This window comes from Xyrauchen texanus, chromosome 40 (genome assembly GCF_025860055.1).
Source record: "Xyrauchen texanus isolate HMW12.3.18 chromosome 40, RBS_HiC_50CHRs, whole genome shotgun sequence".
Lineage (NCBI taxonomy): Eukaryota > Metazoa > Chordata > Actinopteri > Cypriniformes > Catostomidae > Xyrauchen > Xyrauchen texanus.
Genome location: NC_068315.1, coordinates 21,764,568 through 21,778,482, shown reverse-complemented (window position 1 = coordinate 21,778,482; position 13,915 = coordinate 21,764,568). Strand labels below are relative to the sequence as shown.

At 38.8% G+C, this 13,915-nt stretch overlaps 2 protein-coding genes across 5 annotated transcripts in view; one reads left to right on the top strand and one right to left on the bottom strand.

Annotated features, from left to right (window-relative positions):
* LOC127633192 (uncharacterized) overlaps window positions 1-12,723 on the bottom strand; it is a 29,790-nt gene extending 17,067 nt beyond the window's left edge. Inside the window, exon 1 of the mRNA XM_052112060.1 lies at window positions 12,562-12,723. Coding sequence (XP_051968020.1) covers window positions 12,562-12,723 — 162 coding nt within the window. The remainder of the gene's footprint in view (window positions 1-12,561) is intronic.
* Window positions 12,724-13,354: 631 nt separating this feature from the next.
* The window catches only part of LOC127633677 (plexin domain-containing protein 1-like), a 52,036-nt gene continuing 51,475 nt past the window's right edge, over window positions 13,355-13,915 (top strand). For 2 of the 4 annotated variants that reach the window (XM_052112924.1, XM_052112925.1), the window contains exon 1: window positions 13,356-13,778. In XM_052112924.1, the coding sequence (XP_051968884.1) occupies window positions 13,703-13,778 (76 nt within the window). In that variant the 5' untranslated portion in view covers window positions 13,356-13,702. Of the gene's footprint in view, window positions 13,779-13,915 lie in introns of all 4 variants that reach the window. The other 2 variants (XM_052112923.1, XM_052112926.1) reach the window with 2 other exon arrangements.

The window sequence follows — 13,915 nt, the reverse complement described above, 5'->3', positions numbered from 1 at the left end:
AACAGTATATATACTATATATTTTGTTATTTATTTTTAATTAAATTAGAAAAATGCTAAACTTTAGCATTTTCTCTAGTCTCAGACTTTTGGACCCCACTGCACATATACAAAGTAATCATTGTCTCTTGCTTTTCATTGCTTCAGTTCGCTCTCCCTATAAAGAAGTTTAAATGTGCAATCTGTGGATTTATCAGCTGGAAGACTTTCTGTGTTTGCTGAGAACATTTTGAACAAAGGAGAAATTGGCAGTACCTCTCCATAATACTTTCATTTTTCTTTTATGTCAGTACTGATATATACCAATGATCTGACTAACCTCTTTGTAGATTGCACTTTGTACAAAAGTACGCTTATATACCACTGCAAGCCTCTTTGGAACATACCAAATCTAAATTAGATTTGTTGGTTGGCTATAACTTGCTACAAACTGCCACTTAGAGTTGTGTTGATTCAATGCATTCTCAAAAAGCTGAATTCACGCTTTGTTAGATCATTCCAGTATTGTAAAGGAAACACTCTAGCAGCACATACTAAAACAGCACTCAAAATGAGAAGCACTTTTAGCATGCTGTGAATTTATCCTTGTCCAACGGGTAATAGGCAGAGAGCTCATTTCTGTTTGCTCAACTCACTGAGAAATTTAGCAATCGTGAATGGATAACATCTCTTAATCTCTGCGTGGCTGGATCATTGTGCTGGGCTGTAAGTGTATTGTGTATTTTCGCTCTTTGCGCATGCGGCTCTTGTCTGGCCTCATGCCATTGTCAGCCATTCTCCCGCTTCATTAAGAATCAATTAAAAGCCTTTAATAATAAACGATTGCAGGACTGATAATGAGGGGGAGGAGAGAGAGGGAGACGCATATGTTTTGTGTCTGTGTGCATGGGAGTCTGTCTGTATGGTTTCTTCAGGCAGCAAGTGGACAAAGGTGCCACAACCCAGCCTGATTTGTCTGTGAAAACCACCCAATATTTTCTTATTAATTTGTTCTCTAAGACCTTATAGCTTTATGCTACAATGCATTAAAAAAACAATTCACATCAATCTACACTCCATACCACATAATGACAAAGCAAAAAAACTATTTTTGATAACTTTGCAAATTTATTAAAAATAAAAAATAAAATATCACATTGACATAAGTATTCAGACCCTTAACTCTGTACTTAATTTAAGCACCTTTGGCAGTGATTACAGCCTCAAGTCTTTTTGGGTATGATGCAACAAGCTTTGCACAACTGGATTTGGGGATTTTCTGTAATTGGACATCCATCAGGACTCTTCAGAGATGTTCGATTGGGTTCAAGTCCGGGCTCTGGCTTTCCTGTTTAAAGGTGAACCTTCGGCACAGTCTGAGGTCCTGGGTGCTCTGGGCCAGGTTTTCATTAAGGATATTTCTGTATTTTGCTGAATTCAGATTTCTTTTAACCCTGACCAGTCCCGCAGTCCCTGCCAGTGATTCCTTCAGCATCATGCTACCACCACCATGCTTCACCGTTGGGATGGTATTGCACAGGTGATGAGCGATGCCTGGTTTCCACCAGACATGACGCTTGGAATTGAGGTCAAACAGGTCAGTCTTCATTTTATCAGACCAGAGAATCTTGTTTCTCACAGTCTGAGATTCCTTTAGGTGCTTTCATGTGCTTTCATGCTTCCGTCTGGCCACTTAAACCCCAGATCAGTTGAGTGTTGCATTTATGGTTGTCCTTCTGCAAGTTTCTCCACACATGATCTCTGGAGCTCAACCAGAGTGACCATCAGGTTCTTGGTCACCTCTCTTATCAAGGCCTTCTCCCCTGAATGCTCAGTTTGGCAGGGGAGCCAGATCTAGGAAGCATCCTGGTTGTTCCAAACTTCTTCCATTTAAGAATTATGGAGGACACTGTGCTCTTGGGAACCTTCAATGCAGCCATGCTTTTTTTTTTTTAGCCTTCCCCAGATCTGTGCCTCTACACAATTCTGTCTCTGAGCTCTGCAGGCATTTCCTTTTACCTCATTGCTTTGTTTTTGCTCTGATATGCATTTTCAGCTGCGAGACCTTATATAGACAGGTGTGTGCCTTTCCAAATCATGCCAAACCAATTGAATTTGCCACAGGTGGACTCCAATCAAAGTGTAGAAACATCTAAAAGATGATCCAGAGAAATGGGATGCACCTGAACTAAATTTTAAGTGTCATAGCAAAGGGTCAGAACACTTACTGTGTGTCAATGTGATTTTTCAGTTGATTTTATTTATTGATTTTAGTCGTTAATTAATCAAAAATCTATTTTTTGCTTTGTTGTTATAGGGTATGGAATGTAGATTGATGTGAGAAAAAAAAGCATTTCAGAATTAAACTGCAACATAACAAAATGTGAAAAAATTAAGGGGTCTAAATACTTCATGAATGCACCGTATATACATATAAAAGTTGTGTTTATATATAAATATCCTTTATGAAATGTATTTATCAACAAATAAAAAAAAATCAAAACCAGGCCAAATAAGTAAGTAAGTACAGAATAAGGCTGTTAATTATGCAGGGCAGGGGATCCTCTAATGGGGCTTTTCCACTGCACGGTACATCTCAGCTCAACTTGACTCAACTCTGCTCGTTTTTTGGGGGTTTTCCACTGTGGATAGTACCTGGTACCTGTAACCTATTTTAGTACCACCTTGGTTGAGGTTCCAAGCAAGCTGGACCGATACTAAATGTGATGTCAACACCCTGCAGATCACAGATTAGTCAGAGAGAATCGTCACTAGATTTGCGACATGGTATGTCAACCCACTTGTTTTAAAGCTAGCAACAGCGATAACAGTATAATTTGTTCACGTGACTTTCAAATTGTGAAAAGAAATGGCTGTGCACAAAACTATGCCATGGTCAATAAATGAGGTGCAGACGTTCCTCTTATTAGCGAATTAAATGAAAAAGTATTTCAGGAGGTGGCTCAGCTGTTGGCCGCACACGGCTACACCGGACCTACCAACAGTTTAGGGAAAAGTAAACAAAACTTAAGTGACTATAGAACCATCAAGGACCACAACAGCCGGGGTGGTTCAAACAGAAGAAAGTGGAAGTAGTTCGTCCAAATGGATGCTATCAATGGCAATGGGAGGGAGAGTGCCCTGGACTCGGCCATGGCGTTGTTGGAGTCCACAATGGAGGATGGTATGTTTTGTTATGTTAACTCTATACTCTGCTTGAAAGCTTCACTTTATCTAGTTGGCCAGCTACTGGACACCTTGCTTCTAAAACAACAAGACCAATTTATCTGTTACGCTTGTGTAAAATCACCATTCAACAACTGCTTTATGCAGCACAATGAGCTAGTAGCTAGCGGTCATGTTGTTTATGGTCAGTAATGTTTGTGTTGCGTTTAAGATGATGTCACGGCAGTAGAGACGTTGAGGCGGCACTAAACAGCAATGGAAAAGCAAGCTCAGAAAAATAAAGTGAGTAGAGTCGAGTCGAACAGTAACGTGCAGTGGAAAAGTGCCATAACTTGCTACATTGGGAAATATTCTGTTCATTTGACCAATTACCAATTTTCTTTTATACATCAATTTGGTAGACTGTATATTAACATGTAAAAACAATAAACATGTAGGCCAAATTACACACACACACACACACACACACACACACACACACACACACATATATATATATATATATATATATATATATATATATATATATATACTTACACATTTATATGTATAACAAACTCTAAAATGGTAATGTGTTTTGATTTAGTTGAACGAATATTAACGAGAGTCACACAGCTTCTTTGTACAATTAAATCTTTATTTTTGTTGTTTTTAATGAACTGTAAAGACTGTAAGGAACAGAACGGATATTAAAAGAGACATTCAAATAATTTGTGGGAGTTTGTGCTATGTCGTCGGCACTGTGGCTTGAAATCATATTCAACACTTTTTTCAACTGCAAATGAAGGGTAAAGTTCAAACTCTGGGGCCCCATTTAACAGCTCTTGAGTCAATGGCTCAAAAGCAAAATGTTTTTATCTTTCTCAGCAGATGTGAGCAGGGGGCGAGAACATGAGGAGCTTAATTTATAACAGATAGTATTTTCTCGCTGAGCTGATATTGAGGTAACATAATGTGACTCTGAATAAGGGAATTTTACAAATCTGTGTTGTATAAATGAGGACTGCCTGTGCTTGGAGCTTTTCTGTTTATCAGAGTTAAACAAAACACACTTAAAGTCTGATTAGAAACGGATTGAGATGGCAGGGGGTCAGTCGCAGTTAGTATTGCATATGCAACTTATGTAAATCGTAAATCACCTGGGTTCCATTAGGTGGAATATCAGGCCATGTTTGTTTACAAGGTTGTTTGTGTGTATGCAATTTACATAAACTGTAATGATGAATGCAAGGTGTAAGTGTTGTGTCAAGTGTTATTGAAGTGCTCTGTCGTTTCACTCAGACTACCTGAATGTTATGAAATTGTCATGGATAGTGGAAAATTATCCAAGAAATGTGTTAGAAAGGTTTGCCTCACTTTTTCTCACTCCCTTTCTCTTTTCCCCTTTCACATTCTCACTATCCATACTAATGAAATGAGTAGGAGCTTGTTTGCAAGACTAGGCTAAATATTCAATGCTGGTACGATCTGCAGTTTGTAGCTACATACATAAACTTCAACCGCAACAATGTCATTACAAATTGTTCATACTTTCTTTGTAACTAAAATCTCCACACTTCTCACAGGATTTCACTTAAAGTTACGTTGTTATCAATCAAATTTCCACAGAAATGAAATGTCAGCTGTTCATAAAATTAAATGAGTGAAGTACTCTCAGTTTTTTTTCTGTTTTTTTAAACACATTTTTACGTTTAAATTCATTATGCAGAATTCCACAGATTTTGCCCTAAATTCAGCACAGAAAATGCAGAAATTGCTAACTTAAATGCGCAATGGCCGGTACTTTACAAGCCAGAAAGTTTGCATTTACTTTTCACTGCTCAGTGTGGACACATTGTACCATTGATTTAGCTGGATATTTGTTCATTTCAAAGTCTATTCTGATATGTGACATAAACAGCATTTAAGAACAAAACTGAGTAGCCTAATTTACATTAGCAATGTACAGTGTAGAGGTAGACCGATATATCAGTTTTACAGATTAATCAGTGTTGATAGTTGCTTTTTGGAACTGTCACTTATTGGCAGAAATCTATGCCAATAATTGCCAATAATAATTTTTTAAATATATATATATAATGCTCTGTGTTCCTCTGTTTCCAGCGGAGGCTACCGTTAAAACGACTTGGTTCTACAGTATAACAACGGCATCTAGAGGTGAAATAAAAGCAATCACTAACACCTGGGGATTTGCGGCCTAAATCCGTCATCATTTACAATATGTATCCATATTTTTATCCTAACTTCAATGCATTTTTTTGTTATTTTGATTATCATGTGTTCTAAATTAAAGCGAGGGAATTTCAAAGAAAAATTTGACTGTATGTAATTGTGCCAAGTCAGCACATACATCGTATCTCTAACTTCATATCTTTTGAATAATAATAAACCTTGTTCCTCATTATATCTCAGCTGATGAAATAATTATACAAAACCCTTCAGCTGGTTAATATACTGTATAAAGCACATAAACCTACAAACACAGCTGTGTTAAATCCAATGGCTAGGAGCAATTATTTAAATTTGTATTTTATAGTTTTTATTGTGTGTTTGTATTAACATTTATCAGGTTCCTCTTAGGCACATGAGTACCTATAAAATTTGTCATATTCCATGTTCCCTTATGATTCAGTCCACTCAACATTGTGTCATGCTGAGAAGGGTTTCAACTGTAGAAGGGTTTCAACTAGGTCATAGGGAAAGGAGGAGGAATTTTCTACCTTCAAGAGCATCTGTCTTGTCTAGAAGCCATGCCATGTCCCTTGCAGCATCAGAGACTGCGAATGGCCCATGGAGGATGTTGTCACTCTTTCTTGAGTGATTCCCTTCTAAAATGATGAGTTCTGCGCACAATCGTTTCCCAGTGGCAAGCGGTGCTCATTCTCATGTTGCGAGCAAGCCAACGTGCCCGTTATCCTGATAAGCAGATGTGTGACGGGTCCACACGGCTAGACGATTCAGTTCTTACGCTGGCCACCTTGCTCCCAGTTTGAAATTAATCTTGTCTTCTGAATTTAGGTAGGGAAATTTTGAATCACACTTGAGGTGTATATTAATGAATATTGTGCACAACCGCTTCCCAGTGATGAACGGCTCTCAGTCTAATTATTTAATAGTACTAATTATTTCCTCCCTCCGAGACCAGGATATTACTCAAATTGTTGTTACTCAGGACAGTTGGCAACCCTAGTTTATGGTTAAAGTAGGGCTGGGGTTAGGGACAGGGTCAGGGAATTGTTTGTTTGTTTGTTTAACAGGAATAGTGTAACATGACCAACAGAAGATGTTGATCTAGAACCACATCTACACAAAATCTGATGTTCTAAAGTGCTGATGTTGAGCTTGAGTGTCTTGCAAGCCACCAACAGCACTCTCTTTACTCAGTGCTCTGTCTTCAGTCATTGCAGAGCAAGAGAGTTTCCAGCTTTAATCATAACCATTCTGCACTGTAGGGGTGCCAGGTGGATGGTGAGAGAGAAAGACAGGAAGATTTGGAACGAAGGAAACTGAGACATGACATCACTCATTAGTTGCCTTGTGCGAATCAACTTGAATAAATGGCTGTTTTTCACTCTGCTTGTAATAACTAACCCTGGGCCAGTGTGTCTGGCTATGGATATAAAAGACAAAGGTACTTTCTCTTCCTTTACAAAGCATAGCTGACACCTGATCTGGCATAAATAATTCCACATGGAGCACTTCATGACATTCAATGTCACAGAGATGAAAGCAAGAGTGATTTGTTTGGCCTTAAGGAGTCTAATTCGATTTTAACCTCAATGCTTTGTAAAACTGCTTGAGTTTGGACCACATCACAGCGTAAAAATATATTACAACAGCAAGTCTTCCAACGCTCGTCACGCATTACTGAATAGCAGAACCACTTCAAAAACAACTGAGGTTATTTTGCTACGTCTTCTTGCGCAGAAAACAACCAGATGTACAAAAAACGTTTAAATCAGTCACATATCTTTAGGTCCCCACCTAAAATTAAGTAAAACACATTTTCATATGAGGTCAGTCTTGCCTGGATATGTCATTTTAAAGCACAACATTCTTTTTCGCCTATAGCGAATTTTCAGTTGTTGGCTAAATCAAATCTATTTCTGTCAAGATGACAATGGGTCTCTCTGTGTCCAAAATTATGACAGACCAGAATCAGCACACAATGTTCGATATTATTTTAATAAGGTTATTTAGACTTATATATCCCTCTATTAATTTTCTTCCTTTATGTTTTCCAGGTTTGTGCTCAAACCTGGAAAACATAGGTTTAGTTGGTCTAGGCCCAGATATATTTTTGGATGTGGTTTCCCAACATGTCTCAGCCTCTCTCCCAAAACTGACATCCAACTATTTTCTTTTGGTCAAAGACAAGCATCCTTCTCCCTCAGAAAAGTGCACTTATACCTGTTACATGTGGGTAACTGAGAAATATATTACAGCAACAGAGTCTATTACAGCACAAAGAGGTGGACATAATTTACAACGCCCCAGGCCCCATAACTGATAGATGCACACTCCACCTATCTGAAACACTGTATCAGTCAAACAGTCAGAAAAACCAATACGAAGGTCATGAATCAAATAAAATTGTTATGATTCTTGTCCAAAAATTCTCAGCTGTTTTCACTCCAAAGAACCATATTGTCCAAGACAATATTCGAAGATCCCCACCCTGCATAAATAAGGAGTGGCAATAGATAAAAATTCTGAATCATGATTAATTTGGTGATATTAATAAATATGAGTTTACATGTTGTTTTATTTGTGCATTTTCAATTAAGTTGTGATTATTGAAAGATGAATGTTATTGTGAATAATTGTGATTATTTTAAGTACTTTTAAAGGAATAGTTTACCCAAAAATTAATCATTAAATTCAAATCATTAAATTCATCATTAACTCATGCGACGCCAGATGTGTATGACTTTCCTTCTCCTTCAGAACACAAACGATCAGCTGGAAAAGATTTTAAGAAGAATACCTCAGCTCTGTAGGTTCATACAATGCAAGTGAATGATTACCAAATCTTTGAAGCTCCAGAAAGCACATAATTGCAGCATAAAAATAATACATTTGACTCCAGTGGTTTAATCCATGTCTTCTGAAGTGATCAAATTATTTTAGATGAGAACAGACTAACTCAGAACTCCCTTTTCACCATAAATTTTGACATCAGCAGTCTCCTTGGTGACACTCCCTAGGGCCATCTAGGGCTCTGCACATACCGCGTCAAGCTCTAGGAAGTATAAATTAGCTTGAAATCATGATAGTGCCTAAAGAATGCAACCGTGATAAAGGATTTGTTTTTTGTCTGTTCTCACCCAAAAGCGATTAGAACGCTTCAGAAGACATGTTTTAAACCTTTAGAACAGTAGTGTCAAACTCAGTTCCTGGAGGACCACAGTCCAGCATTGTTTAGCTCCAACCCTAATTAAAACACACCTGAAGCAGCTAATCAAGGTCTTCAGAGAGAATGTTCTTTTTTGTGTGAACTAACACCTAAGTCATCTTGAGCAACACTTGGAAGTTTGCTGAGGCCCCCTAGCTGGCCCTGGCCTCCTAGTTGACAACCAGTATTCTAGTTTTTAGTGTATCCCCTAAATATACCTCTGTCTTGGATAGTTTACATTGCAAAATCAGTTTTGAGATATAACTCCCCTTTTTCTTTTATATACTTTGGTGGTACAATGGTATATATACATTTGATGCTTACCATGGCACTAAATGATTACCATATTCGTGTACCATGGTATTTACATGGTACTCCAAGGTACTTCAAAGAAAACCATGACATCATGATAATACCATGTTACTATTTCCAAATAAACATGGAAGTCCCATGGTACTTTGTTCCCATGGTTTGCTGAGTCTTATTACTTTCAAGGATGCTTTGCACTTGCTGTTTAGTTGATGCGCATTTATCCAAAGTAATAGTTTTATCCATTGTGACAATTCACAACTCTATAATTTGAACTGACTTTAATTACTCTTGCCTTGGCAAAGGAATATTAAGAAATCACTTTGTCTGCCATATTGTCTGCTATTCTTACAAAAAAGGCAGATCAACAATTGTGGGCTGACTGCTTTAAGCAGAGAGCACATGCGTATCCGTGTCTTCATTTGTTACATTTTGCTGGAGATCTTCTTCATCTGTGGGAATCCAGGCGTTTAATCATGCTCAGCAGCTGCATTGCATAATTGTTCCACTGAATTCTCTCACTATGCCAACAGGGCTGTGCAAAATTACAATGTTGCCAGTTGTCACCATAGCAATGTGTCAGTGAGGGGGTGTTTAAATATTATGCTTGTAACGCAGTCGTATGACAATTCAAGCTGTAATACATTACCAGCAAAGGTTATAGTTGTTGACAAAAGCATTTCAGTCAATGGGAAAGCCAAGAACCTCATTAGGATGTTAAAAGCAGGATGTGACCTCTTTACATAATGGTGATGAATAGATCTGGGCTTTATTGATTATTTGTATGAAATCATATCCACTAGATGGCACTGTAATTCAGTTACCATATGTTTTGTTTTGAAAGAAAAAAAATAAGAAATATATTAATATTGCTGTGTGGGTTAATCCCATGCTATTATTATAATGGCATTCTAACATGCTATGCTTACTATTTCTGCATTACAAAGAATGTATACTATGCACAGTATGCACATTTTCTTTATTCATGAAGTGAATGTAGTGCATGTGCAGATTACATCAAAGCACACTGCATGGAATACTGTATCCCACAAAGGAATGTGCTCAATTTGCCTTCTATTCCCTGTGTAATGAACGAACAAGACATGGTTACAGCTGTAACCTCTATTTGTCTTATTCATTATTTGATCAACCTGCCAAAATGTAAGAATGTTTAGACAAAATTGAATTAAAAATGCACAGTATGTCGAGTCCCAGCTCAAGGACCTTTACAATTCAATTGTAAATGCTTACTTATCAATGTGATGACTCCCCTGCTCTTAGTTGAACCATCACTACAAAACACATTCCCACCCCATGTTCTATCAAGTTTTTCAGCTTCCTGTGAAGAAAGGTGCATGTCGTAAAGGAACACCATATCAAATGTTTTACACTTAAGACAAGATACAATGGTAATTCTATTTATAGGGTGCCCCAGGCCATTAACATTCCACGTGGAGACAAACATTTTCCTTATATTAATGTGTTACATTTTCACATGCAAAGAACAATTGTGTCCCTGAGGCATATACACTCACCTAAAGGATTATTAGGAACACCATACTAATACTGTGTTTGACCCCCTTTCACCTTCAGAACTGCCTTAATTCTACGTGGCATTGATTCAACAAGGTGCTGAAAGCATTCTTTAGAAATGTTGGCCCATATTGATAGGATAGCATCTTGCAGTTGATGGAGATTTGTGGGATGCACATCCAGGGCACGGAGCTCCCATTCCACCACATCCCAAAGATGCTCTATTGGGTTGAGATCTGGTGATTGTGGGGGCCATTTTAATACAGTGAACTCATTGTCATGTTCAAGAAACCAATATGAAATGATTCGAGCTTTGTGACATGGTGCATTATCCTGCTGGAAGTAGCCATCAGAGGATGGGTACATGGTGGCCATAAAGGGATGGACATGGTCAGAAACAATGCTCAGGTAGGCCGTGGCATTTAAACGATGCCCAATTGGCACTAAGGGGCCTAAAGTGTGCCAAGAAAACATCCCCCACACCATTACACCACCACCACCAGCCTGCACAGTGGTAACAAGGCATGATGGATCCATGTTCTCATTCTGTTTACGCCAAATTCTGACTCTACCATCTGAATGTCTCAACAGAAATCGAGACTCATCAGACCAGGCAACATTTTTCCAGTCTTCAACTGTCCAATTTTGGTGAGCTCTTGCAAATTGTAGCCTCTTTTTCCTATTTGTAGTGGAGATGAGTGGTACCCGGTGGGGTCTTCTGCTGTTGTAGCCCATCCGCCTCAAGGTTGTGCCTGTTGTGGCTTCACAAATGCTTTGCTGCATACCTCGGTTGTAATGACTGGTTATTTCAGGCAAAGTTGCTCTTCTATCAGCTTGAATCAGTCAGCCCATTCTCCTCTGACCTCTAGCATCAACAAGGCATTTTCGCCCACAGGACTGCCGCATACTGGATGTTTTTCCCTTTTCACACCATTCTTTATAAACCCTAGAAATGGTTGTGCGTGAAAATCCCAGTAACTGAGCAGATTGTGAAATACTCAGACCGGCCTGTCTGGCACCAACAACCATGCCACGCTCAAAATTGCTTAAATCACCTTTCTATCCCATTCTGACATTCAGTTTGGAGTTCAGGAGATTGTCTTGACCAGGACCACACCCCTAAATGCATTGAAGCAACTGCCATGTGATTGGTGGATTAGATAATTGCATTAATGAGAAATTGAACAGGTGTTCCTAATAATCCTTTAGGTGAGTGTAGACCACAATTCAACATTGAAGTAAAGATAAGATCCTTAATAACCCACAGAACAGAAAAAAATGTGCTTCAACCTCACGCATAACAGTCCCTACTAGTGTCCATCCCCCGGAAATCTGACGGTCCATGCACACACAAAGACCCTCCATGATAACATTGCTACAAGATTACTTCAGTCTGGTGTTTTTATTTATTTATTTTTTAACACCGTACAATTGAACAGCACATGAAAGTTTTCAATTAAATAGACCCCAGTAAATAACATCAAAACCAGAAAATGAACAAATAAACTCAAAAATAAGCCAATAAAGGGAAAGAAAAAAAATATTTAAAAAAAGTAGATAGAGAAAGAGGGACAGTGGGCAACCAACTGAATAATAAACCCTCTCAGTCCACATCACAAAATGCAAGATGTGTAGTCCATAACTCTGATTCAGCGCAGGCAAAGCCACCCACTGACTCCATTGATTTAATGAAGGCCATAGCTTCTCGTGGGCATGTGAAAGTCTTATGTCCATCCTTGGCATCAATTCTCAGTTTAAACGGGTAAAGGAATGTGAAGCTCACATCCTGTGCATGAAGTAATTTCTTACACTCTTTGAATCTCTCCCGTTTCACTTGTGTAACACAGGCAAAGTTCGGAAAAAAATAATTATTGTTGTAATCCTCCCAGCACAACTTGCCTTTATTCCTCACCGTACTTAAAACAAAGTCTCTGTCTGCCGACCGCAAGAATCTTACCGGTTTGGATCGTGGTTTGTCATCTGCTCTGAGAAGCTGACCAAAAGCTCTGTGAGCATGTATTTCCAGATGATGGCCCGATGTGTTGAAAAAATTTGGAATAAGCCCATCCAGGAACTTGACCATATTTTGGTAATTTCCCTCTGGGATTTCAACAAAAAACATCTGCTTCGATTTTCCACATCCTCTAATTTTCCCCACACCTTCATATCAGTTTTGGATGCTGACGGGTTAGTCTGCAGCTCTTTTTTGGCTGCTTCCAGATACTCGATTCGCTTTTCAGCCTCGTCCATTCTTGTGATCGGGGTGAAAAGTTTCGCCTCCATAGATGTGGTCACTTGGCGTATTTCCGTTAGGCCCTCCATGTTGGACAAGATTTCCGTTAGTTTGCAATATCTTGACCTACATCCTGAGGTGCGCTGTCATTCCCAACTGGACCCCCACCATCTTGCTCTTGAGAGGCATCAGACACGTGTGACCGTAAATGTATTTTATGTCCCCACAGGTCGACAATTTCTAATTCTTCGATATCCTACACACCCAGCGCAGTTTACAAAATCAAAACTAAATCAGTTCTCAGAAGTAATGTTGATTGAAAGAATAACTGTAGCAAAGTGTAGCGGAGAATGCCACTAGGCTGCTTCCAATCACCTAGCGTCACGTGACTCACCTGCTTCTTTTTTTTTTATTAAGAAAAGGTGAAACGAGTCAAAATGAATTATTGTGGTCTTCAACATTATGCCACAAATGCTGTCGACTGAGCTTTACTTGTATTGAACCCCACAATATTCCTTTAAATATGTTTTGAAAACACTATTCTACTGTTACTATTTTTTTTCATTTAAATGTTTGCAAATAACAATAAAATCACAGAGAGCACCTTTCTATTTTTTTTAAATAGACAGTATACAGCATAGACTCAGCCTTGCCTCCACCGTGATCCAAAGAGAGAGAGAGAGAGAGAGAAGCAATAAAGAACAGACTAGAGAAGTAGGACTCTTTTAGCTGATCTCTCTTCCGCTGTCTCTCAACTCTTGCATTACCATGCCTTAATCATCCCATTAGTCACAGAAAGAGTAGCCACAGAAAATAAATTAGTAAAAAGTCAGAATCCCTTGTTTTCAAAGTGAAAAAGCTAGAAGGAAGGGGAAGAACAGAGGGAAGGAAAAAACAGGATAAATAAGGAGGGGGATAAGTCCAGGGAAAAGGAGAGTGCGTAAAGCCCAACTCAGAGAGAGAAGAGAGGTGACAGGAGGAGGGAGAGGAGGAGTGAAACAAGAGGAGAGGATAGGAGAGGAGCACATGCAGGAGAGTGGAGTGTGAGAGAAGGATTGCAAGCTTGACATGGGTCTGTGTGCCGTGCTGTTGATCTGTCTCTCGCAGGCAGAGCTGACCAGAGTGTGGGCTCAGGAGCAGAGAGGTAAGACATTAGCAAAAATGCTCTGACTCATACAGAAAAACTGGATCACCAACTTATTAAACATCCTCTGATTCACTGATATAAGATTCATACCTTCATTTGAACAGGTTACATTTGGAATAATTTCACACTGTGCA